The sequence below is a fragment of the Balaenoptera musculus genome, chromosome 9 (genome assembly GCF_009873245.2).
Source record: "Balaenoptera musculus isolate JJ_BM4_2016_0621 chromosome 9, mBalMus1.pri.v3, whole genome shotgun sequence".
Classification (NCBI taxonomy): Eukaryota; Metazoa; Chordata; class Mammalia; order Artiodactyla; family Balaenopteridae; genus Balaenoptera; species Balaenoptera musculus.
The window spans coordinates 5,366,408-5,388,806 of NC_045793.1; the positions used below are offsets into that span (position 1 = coordinate 5,366,408).

Consider the following 22,399-nt stretch of genomic DNA (forward strand, 5'->3'; position numbering starts at 1 on the left):
CCCAGGTGATTCGCGTTCATATGGACATGAGAGGCATAGCTCTAGGCCAGGGTTCTCTGAACTTTAATGTGTCAGAATCACCTGGAGGGCTTGTTAAAGGTTTGGGTTCAGTAGGTCCGGGGTGGGACCAGAGAACGTGCGTTTCTAACCATCCTGGGTGGCGCTCATTCTGCCGCTCTGGGGACCACCGTTTGAGAAGCACCGATCTAGCCCTGGGATGGGCGCTGTGTTCCTGCTTCCGTATCCCCTCTTTCTTGTACGAGCCAGCAATGGTTTTTACACTTTTTCATGGTTGAAGAAAATCCGAAACAGAGTAGTGTTTCACAACATGTGAAAATTATATGAAATTCAAGGTTCAGTGTCCATGAATTTAAAACATCTTATTAGACCATAGCCTAGCTCATTAGTTTATGAATTGTCTGTGGTTGATTTTGCAGTACCAGGGCAGAGAGTTGAGTAACTATATTTACTCTTTGGCCTTTTACAGAACAGCTTTGCCATCCGTGCTGTAAGTCATTTAGATATATATAAATGGAAACTATAATCTGCAAACCCTCAAAGAGTCAATGCAGAGCACATTAAAATAAGTTTAGCAACTCTAGTTGCCTATAGCAAAGTATAGCTGTCAAGTTTAGAAATAATGGCCCCTAAAAATAGTCCCATATTTTTAAGTATTGATAGTACTACCCTTAAAAACCTCTTTAAGGACTGGTTTGTTCTTAGCCACAGAGACAAAAGTTAAAGAAAAGGCTTATTTGCTATCATATAGGTCCTCTTTTATTTTTAAGTATGTAGCAGTTATTATTCAGTCAAATGTATGACCATGAACTAATTTGAATGAACAATGTTGTTTGTTTTTAGTGATCTCTGAGGCTAGCTGTTCCTCTCAACTGAGATGCATAGGCTGTGAAGCTTTTCTGGAGCTTAGCAATGGTGCCCGCATACCTTGTATTTCACCCATTCCTAAGGGGAGCCCAAATAAGGCCCCAAGACCACCATGCAGAGACCACCACAGCCATCTAGCTTAGAGCACCCCTTCCTCCACAGCCGCCAGTGGGCAGGAATAAGGAGCTCCGGGCTGTCACTGGCACAAGTATGGGCAGGCCTGAGGAGTAATGCTTCCTCTGAAAGGGAGAATAGCCACACTTAAGAGTTCTGCTCTCTCCTCAAGCTTTGCAGCTTACTGATTTCCATACTTGAGAATCATGTTTCAAAAAAGGGATGCTGTTTTCAGAAAACAGGCCATTTGATGCCACCATTTTCCCTCCTTAACTTTGGGTACCCACGTTAGGAATGTTGTGTCTTAGGATGGAACTGGATTAGCAGGAACTGGAATTCAAGCGTGTGGACAGTTCACTTATTTCTTAACCTTTCCAATTACATTAGCAAACTTTGGGGGCTCAAGTGCAAGGTGGTTTTGGATGTGGCAACAGCCAGTTGCCAAAAACAGATGGAGGAAGTGAAACCAAGAAACAGCGAAGCAAAAGGACTCAGAGGACCGGAGAGAAGGCAGCACCTCGGTCGAAGAAAAGGAAAAAGGAAGAAGAGGAGAAACAAGCGATGTTCTCTACCACCGACACCTTTACCCACCTGAAGCAGGTGAGTCTTTTGGAGCAGCCCCTTTAAAAATTCAAGGAAGTGAGACATCAGATGCTTTTTCAACCCTGTTAAACTGAAACTTTCCCAAAAGTAGAGAGTTAAGGGGTAAAAGACATCTCAACAAGCAACCTAATAGATTTCCTATTTGCAAGCAAACTTGCACCTTATCCTGTTGGCACCCCAGAATTTTAGTAAAATAGATGGATTGGTTGGCGCTGGTCAAGATTTACTTATGTTCAAAGGGAGCAGCCTCAGCACCAAGAAAAATTCTGTCCACGTTACTTGTGACTCCGGATGCAAAGAAACACAGGCATTGGTCTCTCCCCCTAGTAGAGTGCATTCTTACACCTTTGTGGCTGTTACAGAAGGTGGGAGACAGCTGCTGAAGAGTGCCATTGGGGGCACCTAGCCTCAGTTCAGCCCTGATTCTTGCTGAGCGAAGATAAGGAAGGTGTTTTTCTTGTTAGAAGCCTGGCAGCATCCCTTTAAGACAGATGAGAAAAAGGCTCATTTTAAAGTATATCTCAAAGATTCTATAGTCTCTCTCACTTATTCCAGCATTTTGATACTTGAAATTTTTAAGTCTTATTTTTCTCAAGCCTTATTTGACTAAGTTGCCTTGGGTCTTAGAAAAATTGAGAAACACTTGTTTTGTTTATCGTGTACATTACTCTTAAATGTGTTTTTCAATAGCAGCTCTCTCTGCTCCCTCTAATGGAACCAGTCATTGGAGTGAACTTTGCCCACTTTCTTCCTTACGGCAGTGGCCAGTTTAATAGTGGGAATCGACTTCTAGGAACTTTTGGCAGTGCTACCCTTGAAGGGGTTTCGGATTACTATTCTCAGTTGATCTACAAGGTATGTTTCTTTGCCAAGGTGTTACCTTGCTTCCTCTTTGGATGCCATATCAGAATTGGTAGAGCTTGTCTTATTTTTCCATCTAGTTTACATCTATCTAATCTTCCAAGTTCCATTTAAACTCTAGTTCAACTAAAAGGTTAAAATTTTACCAGGTAAAGTGTTTCCAATATGAACATTTGAAATTTTTGTATAGGTCAGAATACAAATTGTGAAAAAACATCCATTGTATATTTCTGTGGTAGGGAAAATATTTATTTTCCTATAATCTTTATTAACTCTTAAGATGACTCCAAATTCATAGTAAATAGAGTAAAAAATGTAGTTAGGAATTTACCCTGAAAAATACAATGAAAACACCTAAAAATGTATTTTGTCTAATAATTTAGGTACTAATTGCACCTGTGCATTAATTCTTAGGCTGCAAAAATAATATCAAACTGAACCAAGTTTATCTTTTGGTAATATTTTTTTAACAAAGTTGTATGGTAGGCTCATTAGATACTCTTTACTTCACATCTGACTTGTGTAAAGTGATCTTTTTTGCAAAAATATTTGAGAGTATCATCAGTTTTTCTGAGGGCTTCTCTTCTTTAGTATTAAAATCATTCTCTTGTGATATTCCATTTATTATCGTTGTTGGCTTTTCTCTTCAGTTAGAACCTCTCCTAACTCTTGTAAATGCCTTCTCTTCTGATGCAAGCTGTTCTCCACGCAACTTCATCATCTTCAGAAATCCTAGATCTTTGCAAGATTTGTAATTTTACCTTGCACTTGATTTGCACGGTATTATTGGTAGATTCTAGCAGTCCCTGAGAGACTAGTCAATGAATCAGTGACAAATTGGTGACAGACGTTAAGCAGGGAGAAATGTTTGGGGGGAAACTACATTTGTTAAGGTTCAGTCCATTTAGTTATTATTGCTACTCCTTTTGCTTCTTTCTGAGATTTTAGACAATCCAGATTCTAATATCTAAGATACAAGTTGCAGTTATGGATTAGGATCTTAAATTCTCAAGTTTTTGATAGAACTGGGGCATATCTTAATTTAATAAAGGAATTTTTTGAGAACTCTCTACAATTTATTGGTCAAATTTTAAAGCTATCCTTCACTGGCTTTAACAGTGAAACTTGAAAAGAGTTGTATAGAATCAAATCAGGCACAGTGTAAATTTGCTTCTTAATTTCAAAGCTAAGTACTCAAGCTGGGGAAAGTGAGCCAGTGGGTGGTATGTCCAGAGGATTATGGGTATTTGTTCCACTGAAATGCCTCCTGGCCTGTACGTTTCTTTTTCTTCTTGGTGTGCATTTTAGGAATGAAGGTGCCTCTGATTACATTTCTGTACCTTGCCTCCCTGTGCTGAAAATTCACAGAACTAAGTTTTAGCAAGGTCGTGGCATATTTGCTCAGTAGCATATAATTTAAAATTTTTTGGTCTCCTGCAGCAGAATAATTTAAGTAATCCTCCAACACCCCCTGCCTCTCTTCCTCCTACACCACCTCCTATGGCTTGTCCGAAGATGGCAAATGGTTTTGCAACAACTGAAGAACTTGCTGGAAAAGCTGGAGTATTAGTGAGTCATGAAGGTAGGATGCCAAGCCTCCAAGTCTTGTACCTTTGAGGAGTTTGCCGGCTGTGTGTGGTGAAATGGCAGTCGGATTGTAAAGTTTACCCATTACCAGTTTTGACTGACTTATGATTTTGTGTTTTTGCTCTTCCAGTTACCAAAAGCCTAGGACCTAAACCATTTCACCTGCCGTTCAGACCGCACGATGACTTGTTGGCCAGAGCGATTGCTCAAGGCCCAAAGACAGTGGACGTTCCTGCTTCACTCCCAACACCGCCTCATAATAATCAGGAGGAATTAAGGTAGAAGTTCCTTTTTCTCAAGTATTTTTTAGTTATTTCGTTTATTAAAAAATGTATATGTGTTTGTATATAGCATAATGTCTGTAGGAAAAGCATGTAAAAACACTTAAAAGGTGAAATTTGGTGAATAATTTTCTTCAGAATTGAAAGTTTTATTATAAAACATTCTTACTATTAAAAAGAATTCATTTGTGCACTTTAGAAATCTCATATGATATAGGAGGTTCAACAAGTAATAATGATCGAATAGACATCAAGGCATTGGGACTCTCCATGCAAAATATTTCAAAGATCATTGTCCTTTATAAGCTGTTAATGTGATTTACTGGGTTTATTGATGTTTGCAGATGTCAAAATAAAAGAGCGACAGTCACAGAGCAGAGCATGCTTTTGTGGAAGAGAATTTAAGGGCTGTCCTGTCCACAGTTTGTAACCTGTTTGTGTCAGTTCTTTAGCCCCAGGATTCTGATTAGGGAACATCAGCTTCTCCTAGTAGGTAGTCACAACCCAGCCATTTAGATCCAGGGGGGAGGTTCTTATATAGCTCATCAAATTATTCTCTCTTCTTGGAAAATCTGCTAACCACCCTCTCTTTGATAAGACGTCATTTGACTAAGACCCTTTACTGTATAAATGAGAAGACTGCGGACCAAGGGAAAGTAACTTGTCCAGAGTTAGAACCCAGCTCTTTGTCTCTCCTGGACCTTACCGCTAGATGTATGCCGGAGTTGTCACTCAGGAGCAGCTGTAGGAGGTGGCTTCCTGGGTGTGCGTGTCTGGGGCCCACTCCTGGGTTCCACAGGGGCTCCTTGGAAGCCTCTCTTGGGTCTCCTGTTAATGCTGCTTCTCACAGTGTTCCTTCAGCCTGGCAGCGTCTCCTGTGGGGTGGGGTGGGCGGTGTGAGACCCCAGGTTCTCGAGCTGCCGTACCACGTTTAGCCCAAGACCACACTCACCCTACAGCCCCATTTGCCTTGGTAACCTTTAGCTTCTTGGACTAGACCAGTCTCTTCCTTTTTTCACTTCGCTTTATCAGTTAAGAAAAATGAAGGCCTGTGAAGCCATAATGGCCAGGTTTTTTCCATCTTGCCACTGTAAGTAAACAGCAGCCACAGGAGAGTTCTGTGCACGCGTGCCTGGGTGTGTGGTGGACTGCTCTTTCCTTTTTCAGCCACAGGAGTGTTCCCTAGTCTCAGTGATCTGGAGCTTTGCCAAGGTGTGAGTATCCATTCTTTCTATGCTGTGTTATAATCTCAACGTCTTCCTCCTTTGGCAGGTCTTTAAACTTGGATGCTAAAGCTTTAGTCAGAAGGAAACATACCATGTAAATTACTTGATAGTGAAACATACTTCTTATTTTTTTCCCAAGAGATGTCCTGTCTGGCCCTGAGCTGAATCTTTGGCTTCTCAGCTTGTTGCCACTGTCCAAAGGTCACACACGTAGACAGGGCTGGGCTGGTGTGGGGAGCCCCCAGCGGCGGCCTTGCACCCGCTGATGTGTGTTTATTCTGCTCCCAGGATACAGGACCACGGGGGTGACCGGGACACCCCTGACAGTGTTGTGCCCTCATCCTCTCCTGAGAGTGTGGTCGGGATGGAAGTGAGCAGATACCCAGACCTGTCCCTGGTCAAAGAGGAGCCTCCAGAGCCCGTGCCGTCGCCCATCATCCCAATCCTACCGAGCAGCACCGGGAAAGGTAGGGGGCGCCGTGCGGTGGGAGGGTTGGCTAACGTGAACGCGTAGAAAAGCTGTTAACACTCAACTCATCCTTCCTTTTTTAAGGGTTGGAATCTAGAAGGAATGACATCAAAACTGAGCCGGGCACTTTATTTTTCACGTCACCTTTTGGTTCATCACCAAATGGTCCCCGATCGGGTCTCATATCTGTGGCAATCACTCTGCATCCTACAGCTGCTGAGGTAAAGATGGACTGGCTGTTGGACGTTGTAGAATATTACCCATTTCTGAAGGAGTGTCAGGTGGCTCCCAGTGACACGTACAGCTGGGTCACCGCGGATAAAGATTAAGGTTAGGGCTTGGCTCAGCAGTCCCTTCAGACATCTGCGCTGCCGTGAGTACTAGAAATTGATCTCAGCCGCAGTCAAGACAAAAAGGGCAAGTCGAAGTCAGAGATCTCCTCATTTTTTTACTAAAGAATGTATATCGTAGAGAACTCTTCAGGGAGTTGATAACTGTTTACACGTAGAAAATGAAGCAGTGAAGAACTTTGTCCACGGTGAAAGTTTCCCAGAAGCACTGTGTTCAGGTGGCAGCTGCTCATATCAAACACTAGTGCATGGCTGAGGGTTTTTGTAAACTCTTACTTCTTGATGACGTTCCGCTGGCCACCAGACTCATAGGCCATTGACGGCGCGTCTTGGTCACCCGCAGAACGTAACAGTGGCAAGTTCTCGTGGACTGTGTCAGACTTCTGCCCAGAGCTGGGGGAGTCCGCCTGAAGGAAGCTTCTGACCAGCTGTAAAAACCAGGACAAGGTTTATAACTCATTCCTTGAATTAAAATGTCTAAAATAGTTTAATGTTCTCTCAGATATTTAACATTAATTGGAATCCCTGTATGAGGATTTCTGTATATGGAAGCTTTGTTTGGGTACTGGCCCATTAAAACCCTTTTTCCCCGCCGAGACTCTCAGGTCTAAATAAAAGTGGTTGGATTTGCTTGAGGTGTACGCACCACGCGGATAGCATTTATCCTAATGTGACTTTTTTTTCTTCAGTGGTTCTCTGTTGCCTTCTGGGTGGGTAATGCAGCATTTGCAATTTTGTTTTAGAACATTAGCAGTGTTGTGGCTGCATTTTCCGACCTCCTCCACGTTCGGATTCCTAACAGCTACGAGGTTAGTAATGCTCCAGATGTTCCATCCATGGGTTTGGTCAGTAGCCACAGAGTAAACCCAGGTTTGGAGTATCGACAGCGTTTATTTCTTCGTGGGCCTCCACCAGGATCTGCAAACCCTCCCAGACTAGCCAGCTCTTACCACCTGAAGCAGCCTACTGTGCCCTTCCCTCCAGCAAGCAATGGTGAGCTGGTTTACATTTTGTTAACCCCAGATTCATTCTTGATTCAAAAGTTACGCCGCTTCTCTTTAAGATCTCGCTTTGATTTTAAGGGAATAAGAGGTCACGTGTTGGCACTCAGTCCTTGGTGACTTAACCCCCCCCCCCCCCCACCTGGTTCTGTCTTCTGAGGCGTGACTGGACCTTTAGTGCCTGGGGCCTACGTCACACCCTCTTGTCAGCCACGAGGCGTTTGAAGCAGGCGCTTGAGACCTGCTTACCCTTGAGACCTGCTTACCCTTGAGCCGCGTTTGTTCTCCTGCGCCCCGAGCCTCCCCTCCTACTTAGCGCTGTGTCACACTGTGCAGATGAGGCCGCCACCTCTGCCCGTGTTCCTGTTCCCTTTCCTTCTGCGGCATCTCCGGGGCCGCTCTCTTCTGTAGGTGCGCTCACACCTTCCCCATCACTGAAAGGTGGGCCCGTTCCTCACACCTGTGTGGCGTCCCTTCCCTCCCCGTCTTCCTGGTCTGGCCTCACCCTCACCCCGCTCTCCCCGCCTCTTCGCTCACCAGTTTCTTGGCTGTCTTATCTCTGTCCTCACCTGCTCTTAGAGCCCAGCCTCTCCCCACGTCTCGCCCTTGAGCCACACTGACAGTTGCTCATGTTGGGTTTGAACTCTCAGCCTCTGGCTGCTCTGTCACCCTTGCTTTCTCCCTGCTTCTCCCTTCTGCCTTCATGGCCACGCGAGCGATGCGCTCTGAGATCGTCACACGCTTTCCAGTCTGCGTCCTTGCTCGCATTTTTATCTTGGCCCTGGAACTTCTTCATCCCTCTTCGCCTTTCCACATCACGCTCATTGAAGACTCTCGTTCACATACCTCTTCATCTTTCATAAGAGATTTCGTACCCTCTTCACCCTGGAGCAAAAGTATTCTCTCTCCCCCGACTCACTTTGCACTGAGACTGGAGACGACCCTCCGCGCGTCCCGGTTTCCCTCCGCACTTCTCACAGCCCAGCGTGTTGTCCCAGCCGTGTGAGAATAGCTTCCTTTCTTTGTACCCCAGTGTCATGCACGTAATAGATGCCCCGTAACCATTGCTTAGAAAATAAGATGTTTATTAATTACTGAAGACTAGCGTGTGGTAAATTAAATGAACCATACTGCAGTCAATCGATGCAGTACAGCTTTACACCCTGGACCGCCTTTGTTAGTGGTCAGCTTTAGTCGCTAATGAACGTCTTTTGTCTTTAGGCCTTTCTGGGTGCACGGGCACTAGTCACGGTGTCACAGAAAGTGCGGCTCTCAGGCCACAGTGGTGCTGCCACTGTCATGTCGTCGTTCTGGGCCACGGCGTGAGGAAGCCGGCCAGAGACCCGGCCTTTGTGAGCAAGGTACTCGCACGTCCCCTCCCTGGCCCCCGGCTCCCCGCCCGCCCCCGCCGTGCCTGGGCAGCGCCCGCTCCTGCGTCAGGAGGAGTCGCTTCTGGGGCTCCACAGACGCCTCCCCCAGAGGTCGCCATCAGCATGTTTCATGTGCTTGAGCTTAAAACCAAGTAGCTACAGCAGCCTGTTCAGGGGGTCCGATGAGAGCCGCGTATTTTTAAACAGTGAAATATGGAAAGTAAAGTTTATTTCTGCAAATGTAGTTTCTCTGTGGCTAAATTATTATATGCTAAATACTGGCTCGTAGTTACCTTTTTACTACTTTTAGGATTGCTGCTTTCACTTTGAACAGAACAGACCCAGCCCCGTGCAGATCTTGTTCTCATTAGATCCCGACTTGTCGAGCTCCCCACACCTTTCTCTTTGCTTTTCAGGGTTCCCGAGACAGCTCCAGCAGAGCGGAGAAGGACATTGTCTTCTGTAGTAATAACTGCTTTATTCTCTATTCATCAGCTGCACAAGCAAAAACCTCAGAAAGCAAGGTAAGATGGGGACAGTTTCGGTCAGCAGTCTGCGTTGAGTGACGCCTGTGTTTTGGGGGTGTGTCCGCTTCCCCCACCCAGAGCTCCCCCCGGGGAGTCTGAGCGGAGGCTCCCCGGGTTGCGAAGGAGTGGTCGGTCCAGCTGTCACTGCAAACTAAGTAACTTCAGCTTATTCAACAAGAGTGGGCGGATTTGAACTATGTCTTAAAAGTTCAGAATTGAATAAAACACTACTATTAAAATCTGTAATTTTACTTAGTCAATTACAAATAATTTAACCACAACTATAAAGTATTGCTTCAGTGATCTTGTCCCAATGGGAAAACCTGTTCACAACCACAGTTCAGGTCTATTCATGTATTTTGGGGGAAAAGTATCTGTCTTGTACCAGGTTGGAAAAGGTCTATTTGTTTTTTGTGTGATTTAAGTGTATCTTTGAGTGTGTAGCTGATGTGGACGATACGTTTTTAACCGTTTGCGCTGAAGGAAGTTTTTCCCGTGCTGTGATAGTCAGTCTGTCCTCCCTCCACATCATTGCTCTTGCGTCTTTCTCAGAAGAATGTTCTGGAGACTCTTATTTTTTTAAAAAGGCAGTAGCGTCCAGTGTAATAAAATTCAAGCTACTTGCCAAACAAATTTATACTTTAAAATATATCAGCCTAGATGAGAGAAGGAATTTTTTTTCCACCACATAATTTATTGAGTCCGTGTGCAGTGTCTGCCTGCTTCTGGATTTTCTGTGAGGCGCGTCTTTTTTCAGAGCTGTGTAGGGTGGGGTGCATGAGAAGAGGGAAGCCTGTGGGTTTGCTGTTAATTTGGTTATGATGACACTTTGTATCTAAAAAGAAACTAATGGAACTTCTGTCTCAGCTCAGCCCTTTCAGCAGTTGGATGGGAACCGGGCAGCCTCTGAGAAAAGTTAAATATGATTTGTTTTGTTGACAGGGGACTTCTTCCCCATCTTTCACACTTATGCCAATTAATTAAGCCTAAGATTAACAAACAGGAATTTCAGAGGGTGGGATGAGCTCGTAGAAAATTATGGTCCAGAGTTCTTATTTGGTTTAACAAAAAGCTGTTCCGTCTTGTAAATTAAATTAGCTCCTGTGCCATGAAAAGTCTTAAGAGCAGAATACTCTCCAGAGTTCAGGCTTTGCAGAGAACACGCTCTCTCTCTGTCGAGACGCAAGCACCATCGACCTCCGCTGTGCGCCTGTCCTCACCTCTCACTTACAGAGCCAGAGCCAGACACCCTGCTGTTGGAACCCTACTGCTTGGCTTCTTGTTGTAGCAAGAATTGCCCTGGGGGCTTTGGAATTACTCTTTCTTGTGTTTCTTTTTTTTGTGCAGGAATCCGTTCCTTCATTGCCACACTCGCCCATAAAAGAGACGCCTTCCAGAGCGTTTCATCAGTACAGTAACAACATCTCCACTCTCGACGTGCGCTGTCTGCCGCAGCTCCAGGAACAAGCTTCGCCCCCAGCCTCACCGCCCATCACTTTCCCTCCTGCTTTTGAAGCAGCCAAAGTGGAGGCAAAGCCAGATGAGCTTAAGGTAACGGTCAAGTTAAAGCCTCGGCTACGAACTGTCCACGGTGGGTTTGAAGACTGTCGGCCGATCACTAAAAAGTGGAGAGGGATGAAGTGGAAGAAGTGGAGCATCCACATTGTGGTCCCCAAGGGGACCATCACGCCCCCCTGCGAAGAGGAAATCGATGACTTTCTGAAGAAACTGGGCACTTCCCTGAAACCCGATCCTGTGCCCAAAGACTATCGCAAGTGTTGTTTCTGTCACGAAGAAGGCGACGGGTTGACAGATGGACCAGCGAGGCTGCTCAACCTCGACTTGGACCTGTGGGTCCACTTGAACTGTGCCCTGTGGTCCACGGAGGTGTACGAGACCCAGGCTGGTGCCTTAATAAACGTGGAGCTGGCCCTGAGGAGAGGCCTGCAGATGAAATGTGTCTTCTGCCATAAGATGGGGGCCACCAGCGGGTGTCACAGATTTCGATGCACCAACATTTATCACTTTACTTGCGCCATTAAAGCACAATGCATGTTTTTTAAAGATAAAACTATGCTTTGTCCCATGCACAAACCAAAGGGAATCCACGAGCAGGAATTAAGTTACTTTGCCGTCTTCAGGAGGGTCTACGTGCAGCGTGATGAGGTACGACAGATCGCCAGCATCGTGCAGCGGGGCGAGCGCGACCACACCTTCCGTGTGGGAAGCCTCATCTTCCACACGATCGGCCAGCTGCTTCCCCAGCAGATGCAAGCGTTCCACTCTCCCAAAGCGCTCTTCCCCGTGGGCTACGAGGCCAGCCGGCTGTACTGGAGCACGCGCCACGCCAACCGCCGCTGTCGCTACCTGTGCTCCATCGAGGAGAAGGACGGGCGCCCCATGTTCGTCGTCAGAGTCGTGGAGCAGGGCCACGAAGACCTCGTCTTAAGTGGCACCTCCCCCAAAGGTGAGGCCCCGCCTGCAGGCTCCGCCCAGCCAGTCGCTCCGGCGTTCGGCTACGTGAATGTTTTATGTCAGTATTTCTGTGGTTTTTCTCACGTCTGTTTCGTAGTTTATCACAACAGGTGTGGATTCTTCATTTGCAAATGCAAGTCTTAACTTCTTTGTATTGTCATACCTTGCTGTCTTTTTCTAAACACTTGCTAGAATTACTCTAAATCAGAATATATATTCCAACAGAGTTTATAAAATAAATAGGAGAATGATTTGCAGATAAAGGTTGCCTGTCACTTACATTGGGGACCCTCTTTGTTCATGTCACCTAGAAGGTGGGAACCGTATTTAAAGCCATATTGTCTTATCTCAGGAGCATCAGATATTAAACAGATTTAGAGCCAGAAATGAGACACTTAATTTCGGCCTCTAGGGTTAAGCCTAGATTGTCATTTTTATTGATGTAGAAAGTGCTGCAGAACTGCTTTTTTTTCTTTTTCAAGTTTAGCAGTTTCTTTTAAAAAAGTATGAAAATGCTCTAAAGATAATTCCAATGAAAATATCAATTTCATATTTTAATTTAACTCTGAGAGGAAAGGATATATCTACAGATACTACTTAATTGGATTAATCATTTGAAAATCTAATATGCTGCTTGGCCAGCATGAAAGTGAGTTAACTACTTGTACGAATTTCAGTTATATTTAACTTTCTTTTCCACTTCTGCTGTTTAATTTCCTTAACGTAACATATTCTTTTCCCCCAAACTTCATAAAGTCTTTAAAACTACTGCCATCCGATAAGCAGGTAATACACCAGGCTTGTTAGATCACTGCCCACGGGCTTTACTTGGATCTGGTAAGTCTTCGTGAGTGGTTGGTCTTCGTTTCGTTCTTGTTTTTATACTGTATCCTGTTTTCCTCTCTGTTTCGCTAAGAGCAAGTTTGTCATTAAAAAAATGTCTTTTTGTCCATACGTAGGTGTTTGGGATAAGATTTTGGAGCCTGTGGCATGTGTGAGAAAAGAGTCGGAAATGCTGCAGCTCTTCCCAGCCTACTTAAAAGGGGAGGATCTCTTCGGCTTGACCGTCTCTGCGGTGGCGCGGATCGCAGAATCAGTGAGTGCCGGGGCCGAGGCCGGAGAGCCACCCCCTGTCGCACGACGCACCTTACTTAACACGGGGCTGTCACTCTCACAACACTTCAAGGTAGTGGTTTTGTCGGGGGTGAACTCCTGCCACTCTGAAAGAAAACGAGGCATCGGTAGTCGTAGGTGTCTCCGTGCTCACTCGGTCGGGCAGCTCACCAGGCTCAGCGCCCAGCGTTAATGGCCACTTTCCTGCCCGGGGCCCAGGGTTGGTCACCAGAGCGCAGTTGGATTTCAGGAGCCCTTACTGTCTGATGCCTGCTTGTTACACGCACGTGTGCCAATGAGTCTACACACAGCGCTTTTGGAAAACTGCATGATTGTAAGGTATTGTTTTCAAGAAACAAGTCACTGATGGGTTTTCTTCAGAGAAGCAGCGGACACCCCGAAAGCCACTGAGTACTGTACCCAGTTGCTTCCTTTGGTGGAGCCCTGCCTAAATGATGTGCATCTGTCGTGTCTCCAGAGGACAGTGTCCACAAGAAACATATTCTAGAAAAGACCTTTAACACGAATGGTTTTAGGAGTTAACCTAAGTTACCAGCTGTACTCCCAGGCCCCCGAGGGAGGTAAGCACATCATACGTAGTCAGGTCCTGAGAGCATCCTGCTTCTGTTAACATGGCTTGAAAGAGCCTCTTGTTCCCAACATTTTGAAAATGTTGACAAGTTATTTTCATGGAATTCAAGTCGGGCCATCCTTTGGCCGGCTCAAGATTGCCTGTAGTCTTGATCAGGTGAGTTAATGTTTCGTTTATTTTGCTTCTTTCCAGCTCCCTGGGGTTGAGGCGTGTGAAAACTACACCTTCCGGTACGGCCGGAACCCTCTCATGGAGCTGCCCCTGGCCGTCAACCCCACAGGTTGTGCCCGTTCTGAACCTAAAATGAGTGCCCATGTCAAGAGGTTTGTGTTAAGGTATTTTGTTTTAACTTCACATAGTACAGCCCAGGGTCTCCAGGCCTCTTAGGGGTTTTCTGTGCTTGATCTGTCTGCTGCTTACAAACCCTGCTGCCTCTGGCTGTGTGTGTGCGGCCGCGCCAGCTAGGCGGCTTTCCCCGCGTGCGCCGTTGGTGAGAACTGGAACCATCCGGGCCCCTCAGAGGTGTCTCCGGTCTCCCTTTGTGTCCCCGTCGGCGCGCCGTCGCCTGCAGGCCTCACACCCTGAACAGCACCAGTGCCTCCAAGTCGTTTCAGAGCACCGTCACCGGGGAGCTGAGCGCACCTTACAGCAAGCAGTTCGTCCACTCCAAGTCGTCCCAGTACCGCAAGATGAAAACCGAGTGGAAGTCCAATGTGTACCTGGCCCGGTCTCGGATTCAGGTGAGTGGGGCTTGGCTTCTGGGAGGAGGGGAGGTGGGCTGGGAGGGCGCTGGCGTCCGGCACAGGGGACAGGAGACCGCGGGCCGCAGGGAGAGAAACCCCGTCAGCCCGGGGCGCCGGCCGCTCCGTCCGCGGTCTTGGAGGGCGGATGCTTTACTCCCCCGCGTGGAAGGGCGGCTTCTGGACGCCCTCTCTGTGCGTCTTGATGAGAGCTCACGGGACGCGGGGAGCGCTGTATCTTCCACACGCGGGATCCGCGGCGCGCTCACTAGGGCTCTTTCAAGGCACTTGTGAAAAGTACAAACGAAAATAGTTTCAAAAGGTGCCCAGTTTCAGAAGCCTTCTCTTCACGAAATCATCATGTAGTTTCTGATGGATAGATGGTGGGACACCTTACAGGTAAAGCCATCTCTAGGCTGAGCATGTAAATTTTCACCTGTGGTCACACTTCTGGAAGAAACAAATGTCTGTGCGGCACCTCCCCTTGGAGGCCCAGGATGGGGTTACGAGCTCTCACACTGCCAGCGTCCTCCGCCTCAAAGGCTGACCACCCTCCAGGCTCTGCATATCGCTGAGCAGTGTGTCACCATCTACTACTTGAGTGCGTTGGCCTCATTACACCAGACCCAAAGCAGCATCAGTTTCTGCTGCCTTTTTTCCTCCCTGAAGAGCTCCCTCAGATCCACTCCCTGTTCCAACCACCCGTCGTCTCACCTGCAGGCGCCGGTGCAGGCCTGCCTGGCCCCTCCCCTCCCGCCGTCCCCTCAGAAGCCAGGGTGGTCCCTTCAGGTATAAAGCTGATTGACACATTGTCTGTATTCATTGACGTTCTTCTTTCTGTAGAAACTTTTAGGATCTTCTCTTGATTCTTGATATTTCGAATTTTTACCAAAATGGGCCTGGGTTAGGGTCATTTTTATTTATTGCTTTCCCCACTGATGAGCCCTTTCAGCCTGAAGTAGTGTGGCCATCAGTCTGAGAAATGTTTTTGTATTAATTCTTTTGCAGATTCCTACCTCTGTTTCTCTCTGTACACAAATATTAGATCCCTGAGACCCGGGATCTCACAGTGTGGACCCCAGACCATCAGCACGGGCATCACCTGGGGATGTGCGGGTTTGGGGTCCCCAGCCTTACTGAATCTGGCCGCTGAGGCGGGGCCCGCAATGGTTCTGGTGCCGCCAGAGAAGACTTCCGTCTCAGGTCTAACCTGCTGCTGTGGCCTTGTTTCTGGGTTCCTTGTCCTCATTCTGAGCTGCTTCTACTTTGTCTGCTGGCTGCGCTTTCTGCCCTCGATCTTTTGATCTGGTACCTCGTTTTCATATCACGACTGCAGGATCTTTCTGGTCTTTTCGCTGTTGCCTCAGAAATGGAGCCTCAGAAGATTCCACTCGTGGCGGTGGTGTCGTCCTCCTCCGCTCAGTTACTTCCCCGTTTAAAATGTTCCCAAACAGCTCGTTCAGTCTGACCGTTCCTGGTCTTCTGTCTTGGTTTTGCTCCCTTACGTCATGTTAAGGGTTTCTTAACTACCTGCGTTCGGTCTGTCATCTTTAACCCGAAGCGTTTTTGAGAGTTCCTGATGTTTGGGGCCCTTTTTTCTTCCTCCATTCCATCCACCTCCCAGGTAATCATGTTCATGACCCAGTAAGTGTCCTGTGTCTTTTCCCTGCTGCTATCTGAACACTGGTGCACACCTGTGTGCATATGGAAAAGGGGGGTTGTCTTATCTACACTCTCTTCTGCATCTTCCTTTTCTCGCTGATATCTACACCCCTGTAGAACAGCTGAGGTAGCTCTGATTCATTCTCTTTAATAAATGGCTCTGTGATGCTCCGTGATGTTGATGAACTGTAAGTCAGGAAGCCATTCCACTGCTGACGAGCCTGTATTTTGCTTAGAGTTTTTCCCACAACAAACAGTGTTCCCATCAGTACCTTGTACAAATATCCCCATGTATTGGTAACTTCACGTCAGTGGTGTGTAGGCCCCAAAGTGAGATTTCTGTGTTAGAAGTACATGTACTTTTCATTTTAGCAGAAGGGCTGTAATTGCCCACTTCTTCCTGCAGTGTATGAGACTATTTTTCTTGTTTTCCTTTTGGTAGCGTTACCACCCTTTTGTATTTTTGCCAGCCTATTAAGCGTAGACCGACAATGTCACCTCAGTTGCAACTTTTCGTGTTTGCCATTTGGGTCTGCTCTTCTGTGAGCTGCATTTGTCCGTTTTGCAGTTTATAAGAACTTGTACTATTAGGCAAAGGATGTTTTGTAGGGGAAAATACCTACCAGAAAGTGTGGTATGTTTTTTCCTTTAAGAGTTTTAATTTTTATATAGTCAAACGTATAATTTTCTGTAGCTTCTATTCCTGGTTAAGACTGTGGGTTGCGTATGTACTTTCTTAGATGTTTTTTCTTTCAGGAATTTTATTCTTTATGTTTAAGACAAATTTATTTTTTTTTCCATTGAACAACCAGTTGTGGAAGCACCATTTAGTATTGGGTTGGCCAAAAAGTTCGTTGGGGTTTTTCTGTAAGATTTGTGGAAAAACCCAAACGAACTTTTTGGCCAACCTAATAATGTATATGACCCATCCATATTAAACAGAATTTTAGTACTACCAAACTACTGTACATTAAGTTTTCACGTGTGCCTGGGTCTATTTGGATTCTCTGTTCATTTCCACTGATCTTCTTGTCTCTTATACCAAACTGTATTCATCTCCATACAGATTCTTTCTGTGTGTTCTAGTTTGTTCAGCTCTGAGTCTCATCTGGAATTGAACAGATAAATTGCATAAGTGGTTTTTTTCAGAAGTTAATTCAATTCATACACCAAAATTTCTAACAGCAGCACACCCCGTACTGTGTGCTCCCAGGTGGTGCTTGGTGAGGACCGTGTCTGGTGGGGATCTGGTCAGTTTTAGCTGAGAATGCAGAAACTCAGATTATAATAATCCTTTATAGTTAGCCCTCTTTCTGTTCTGTAAGCTTATTGTTATGTCAAGTCCTTTTAGAAATGGTGGGATAAAATAAATAGCAGAAGCCATTAGCCTGTTGAGTTGGTGGGATCTGGGAGTGACATTACGTACAAGACAAGACAGCCAGATAGAAGAAGTGCTCAGCCAGTCAGCGCTGAGAGTTTAGTGTCAAAAAGATACAAAAACAAGGTAGTGATATCATCACTTTAGGTGAAAAGATTGTCCAGCATTCAGGGTTCAGGTGAGAGTGTGGTCAGTGAAAAGGTCACATGAGTTCAGGTGGGGTCTTCAGTGTGGCTTCTGCCGTGACCCAAGGGTGGTACCTTTGTGTGAAAGAGGCTGCAGGCCAGTTGCCCGTGGAAGCCAAGTGGTTCTGAGGTGTGTAAACGTGCGTTTCCTCAGGGGCTGGGCCTGTACGCTGCTCGGGACATCGAGAAGCACACCATGGTCATCGAGTACATCGGGACCATCATCCGGAACGAAGTCGCCAACAGAAAGGAGAAGCTTTACGAGTCCCAGGTGAGTGCAGCACCCCTCCTGGGCCGTCTGACAGCCGCGGCGCAGGGCCGGATCTGACCGTCATGCTGGTGGAAGTGCAGTGTCGAACAGCGCCACGTCTGGATATGTTTGTATTTTCCTCCTGTCTTTTCCGTCGGTCTTACTGTCTGCGAGGATGTGGCTGGATTGACGTGCCTGGCTTCACAGGCCACCTGCCGACGTGTTGGTTCCGTTCACAGCTTGTAGACGCTGCCTGACAGGCTGGCGTGTTGTCCCCGCACGTCCGGCCTCGCCCGCTCACGGGGACGGGCACGCAGAGGGGCTCCTGACCTCCTTCTCTTTCAGAACCGAGGCGTGTACATGTTCCGCATGGATAGCGACCATGTGATCGACGCCACGCTCACGGGAGGGCCTGCCAGGTGAGCGGGAGGCGCGGTGGGTCCGCGGGCTCACGGTGGCCTCGCAGTCACAGAGAGGATTTCTGTTTAAAATTGTATGTTTGGGACTTCCCTGGCGGTCCCGTGGTTAAGACTCTCCGCTTTCACTGCCAGGGCCCCAGGTTCAGACCCTGGTCGTGGAACTGAGATCCCACAAGCTGCGCAGCCAAAAAAAAAAAAAAATGTGTATATTCTATTAATGGACAGATAGAAATGTAATTAGAAAAAGTTTTCCCTGTGAGCTGAAAGGTTTTTTTTTTTAAAGCTTCTTCCGAAGTCCTATAGTAAGTAGTTTCTGAAACGGTGGCTTGCAGGTATATCAACCATTCGTGCGCACCTAACTGCGTGGCTGAGGTGGTGACTTTCGAGCGAGGACACAAAATCATCATCAGCTCCAGTCGGCGGATCCAGAAGGGAGAAGAGGTAAGCGCAGGGCTCACATCTGTGCGCGCCTCTCCCTGTGGGCGGTGCCCGACTCCCCTGTACACGTGATCGGCTCGGCGGTGCCCAGTCCTGCGCTGCCAGCAAAGCCCTCCTCCCGGAAGGTCGGCCTCTGCCACCCTGCAGGTCTCAGTCCGACAGTCTTTGTCCTGCAGGTCCCACGCCCCGCTCGTGTGGACGGGCTCCCCTCGACCCCCACGCTGTCTGTTTGGCTTGGTGACCCTCTCTTTAAAATGACGCCCGTCGTCGAGCTCATGGCCGAGAATGTCACGGGATTGGTGCCTCGTGGTCCCCGGGGTCATCGTGGCTCACGTGAGGTCACCCTGAGGCTGTAGGCGGCAAATCTGGGGGTGCCCCGGGGGTCCCCGTGGCTCCTCCTCACACTCAGGGCCAGTACAGGCTTACAGGCTTTTCTACCAACAGATTCTTGCTGTCTCGTTAGGTGTTCTTTCCCTTGCCCCACGGATTACTTTGGCCCAGCACGTCGCCTGTTAGGATTGTTATTAGTCTTGATCGCCTTGTTTACGTTTCCTGACTTTGTCACAGTCGTGGCAAGCACGCGTTTCGAGGTGCGCTCCGTGCCTGGGATCGGGGTGTCCTGGGAAGCGGCTGCCACGCGGTGCGGGTTCCGTGGGGAGCCTCCCCTGTGCAGGGGGGGAGGCGCCTGAGGCTCTTTACTGGGTTTGAGCCCCCAGCCCTACGTGAACAGAGCTGTGAGATTATACTTGTATTTTTTGGTCATCTTTTTGGAATGTGCTGTTTTTTATATCAAGAATTGACCCGAGGCCTATTTTGCACATCTCACCAACTTGAGTAAATTAGAGAAAGTCTGTGAGGACCCCAGGGTGGTGTCACGGCGTGGGGACGGATGGAGGCTCGGCAGCCCCAGGCCCTGCTCACGCCGCTCCGAGTGGGCCGCGCTAAGCCCTCCAGCCTGTACCTCACCTTACACACAAGGAGAAACAGTTCCTCGTGGAGTTCCTGTAAGAACTCAGTAAATACCGGTGTGTTCCCTTCCGGTGCAGAAGGGAAGTCTTTGCAAATAGTGTCCCGGGGTATTTGAATCACAGGGACCTTGGCCGTGTCAGGTTTCTCAGGGGTCGGGGCCCCGGGGTGAGGCTTCCACCTTGGGAATCACGCAGACTCCCGTCCACCTTGACAGCGGGGTTGATCTGAGATGTTACCGATAATGCGGTTGCGCCTAAATAGAGCAACGTCTTTTAAATATTCTTGTACGTGAGGAAAGATGGAGAAGGATGTTCGCAGGCAAGAGCGACTCACCTCTGCCCATCTCGTTGCCCCGTCTGGCAAGAAAGGGGCGGGGGACGCCCCCTGGGCCCGGGGATGGGGGGCTTGTCCCACCCAGAGCGGCGGGCCCGGCACCGCGGTGCGCGGTGTGGAAACGCACCGGCTGCCCTCGCCGCCTCCGGCTTGGCCCCAGAATAGTGCCTCCCGCTTGCCTCGGGCCCCGCGGGATCCCCCGGAAGAGCACGGCCGGCAGCTCCGCGGCTTCCTTTTGAGGTTCCCCCACCTCCCCACCCGAGTCCCACGGCCCCTCGACGCGTCAGGGCTTCCTTTAATTCCGTCCGTCTGTGGGCTGGCTGTGCGCAGCAGGCAGAGGGAGGCCTTTCTCACACTGTGTCTTTGCTGTGGGCAGCTTTGCTATGACTATAAGTTTGACTTTGAGGACGACCAGCACAAGATCCCCTGTCACTGTGGCGCCGTGAACTGCCGGAAGTGGATGAACTGATGCATTCCCCGCTGTCTCAGAGGGCGGCTCGTCCCTAGGAAGGAGCGATTCAACACAGCATTTGAATTTCGCAGACGGAAAGATGTTTTTGTTTTCTGTTTTGTGACTTTTTGGAAACTAGCTTCTGGGAGTCCTGATTTCCTCCGTGCTTTAGGTTAGAGGAGCACCAGGAGAAAGCCGACCAAGGCAACTTCGCTGAAGTTGCTGAGGTTAAAGAATTACAGAATGGTCCAGCACTTTTTTTTTCTTTCTCTTTTCTTTCTTTTTTCTTTTTGAGGGTGGGTTTTGTTTCGTTATGCTTCTTTAGTCTCACTAAGGAGAACCTTTTACTGGGGCAAGAGCCGTTGGCCGCCCTGCCCCACCCCAGGGCAGAGGCCTTCCTGTGAATGTAAGACTGAAATCACCAGCGAAAGGGAGACGTCCAAAGTGCTGGCCACCGCCTTATCTGAACAAGGGGCAGGCCCTCTAATTTAAAAGTTTTTAAATAAAGTAGACACCACTGAACAAGGAATGTACTGAATGACTTCCTTAGGGATAGAGCTAAGGGATAATAACTTGCACTAAAATACATTTAAATACTTGATTCCATGAGTCAGTTTATTGTAGTTTTTGATTTCTGTAAAATAAGAGAAACTTTTTGTATTTATTATTGAATAAGTGAATGAAGCTATTTTTAAATAAAAGTTAGAAGAAAGCCAAGCTGCTGCTGTTACCTGCAAAACTAACAAACCCTGTTACTTTGTACAAATATGTAAATATTTTGAGAAAAAATACAGTATAAAAATAGTTATTGACCAAATGCTACCAGGCTCTGCAGCAGCTCGGGTGCTTATAAAATGTTCATAGGGATGTTACAATATAATTTTGTTATTAAATATGCCATTATAATTATGTAATAACCAAAATTTCAACCTAGAGTGTTTGGGGTTTTTTGGAAACTACGGTCTGTTAGTACTTAATTGTTTTATACACCTTACTTCTCATAGAACAGAGTGTATGCTATGACTACAACTTTTATAGCCGTTTTGGTAATTTAAACTGATTTTTTCATATTATATTGTTGCATCCCTACTTCTTCAGTCAGGTTTTTTTGTGCTTACAATTTGTGATAACTGTGAATAACTGCTTAAAAATACCCCCAAATGGAGGCTGAATTTTTCTTCAGCAGAAGTAGTTTTGATTAGAACTTTGTTTCAAGCCACAAAGAATCATGTAAACATACTAGGATCATGTAGCAGGAACTCTAATCTAACTCTCTAGTCTTCTATTTAACACAAAAATTTGAAAAAGGAAAAAAAAAAGGAGAGGTGTGACCATGCTTGCAGCTGCAGGACCCCGGCAGTAGGGTTTTGGAAGATGTAATTTTCAACTGTGTTTGTATGAACTGTTTGTTTACATTTCTTTAATAAAAAAAACACACTGTTTTGTGTTTGCTTGTAGAAACTTAATCAGCATTTTGAACCAGGTTAGCTTTTTATTTTGTACTTAAGATTCTGGTACTGACACTTCACAGGCTAAGTATAAAATGAAGTTTCTGTGTGCACAATTCAAGTGGACTGTAAAGCTGTTGGTATATTCAGTGACGCAGTTCTCAACTTGTCATGTATATGGCATGGTGTATTTTTATCTTACAGAATAAATCAATTGTATATATTTTTCTCTTGATAAATAGCTGTATGAAATTTGTTTCTTGAATATTTTTCTTCTCTTGTACAATATTCTGACATCCTACCAGTATTTGTCCTACCGGGTTTTCGTTTTGTTTTCTGTTCTGTATAATAGTATCTAATGTTGGCAAAAATTGAATTTTTTGAAGTATACAGAGTGTTATGGGTTTTGGAATTTGTGGACACAGATTTAGAAGATCACCATTTACAAATAAAATATTTTACATCTATAAAATGCTGCCTGAGTCTCTGTTGGCGTTCTGATCACAGCTTGGAAGCTGACGAGCGCTTGAACTTCACCGACAGCCTGGCCCAGCCTTTCAGAGTGACTGGCGTGTGGACGTGATCAACTTGGCTCTCTCCCTCTTCAGATGAGAAGTTTAGATGTAAGTTCTAAGGGGGCTGCTAAGAATTGAAACTGCTCAGAATCCCATT

At 46.8% G+C, this 22,399-nt stretch overlaps 1 protein-coding gene across 1 annotated transcript in view; it reads left to right on the forward strand.

Annotated features, from left to right (window-relative positions):
* The window catches only part of KMT2C (lysine methyltransferase 2C), a 277,011-nt gene extending 255,290 nt beyond the window's left edge, over positions 1-21,721 (forward strand). Inside the window, 16 exon segments of the mRNA XM_036863101.1 lie at positions 1,387-1,599; positions 3,904-4,045; positions 4,181-4,328; positions 5,846-6,024; positions 6,111-6,247; positions 7,120-7,369; positions 8,599-8,738; positions 9,164-9,271; positions 10,622-11,741; positions 12,709-12,845; positions 13,647-13,789; positions 14,026-14,194; positions 17,574-17,690; positions 18,015-18,088; positions 18,421-18,529; positions 20,205-21,721. Of these exon segments, the coding sequence (XP_036718996.1) occupies positions 1,387-1,599; positions 3,904-4,045; positions 4,181-4,328; positions 5,846-6,024; positions 6,111-6,247; positions 7,120-7,369; positions 8,599-8,738; positions 9,164-9,271; positions 10,622-11,741; positions 12,709-12,845; positions 13,647-13,789; positions 14,026-14,194; positions 17,574-17,690; positions 18,015-18,088; positions 18,421-18,529; positions 20,205-20,297 (3,279 nt within the window). The 3' untranslated portion in view covers positions 20,298-21,721.
* The last annotated feature ends 678 nt before the right edge of the window (positions 21,722-22,399 follow it).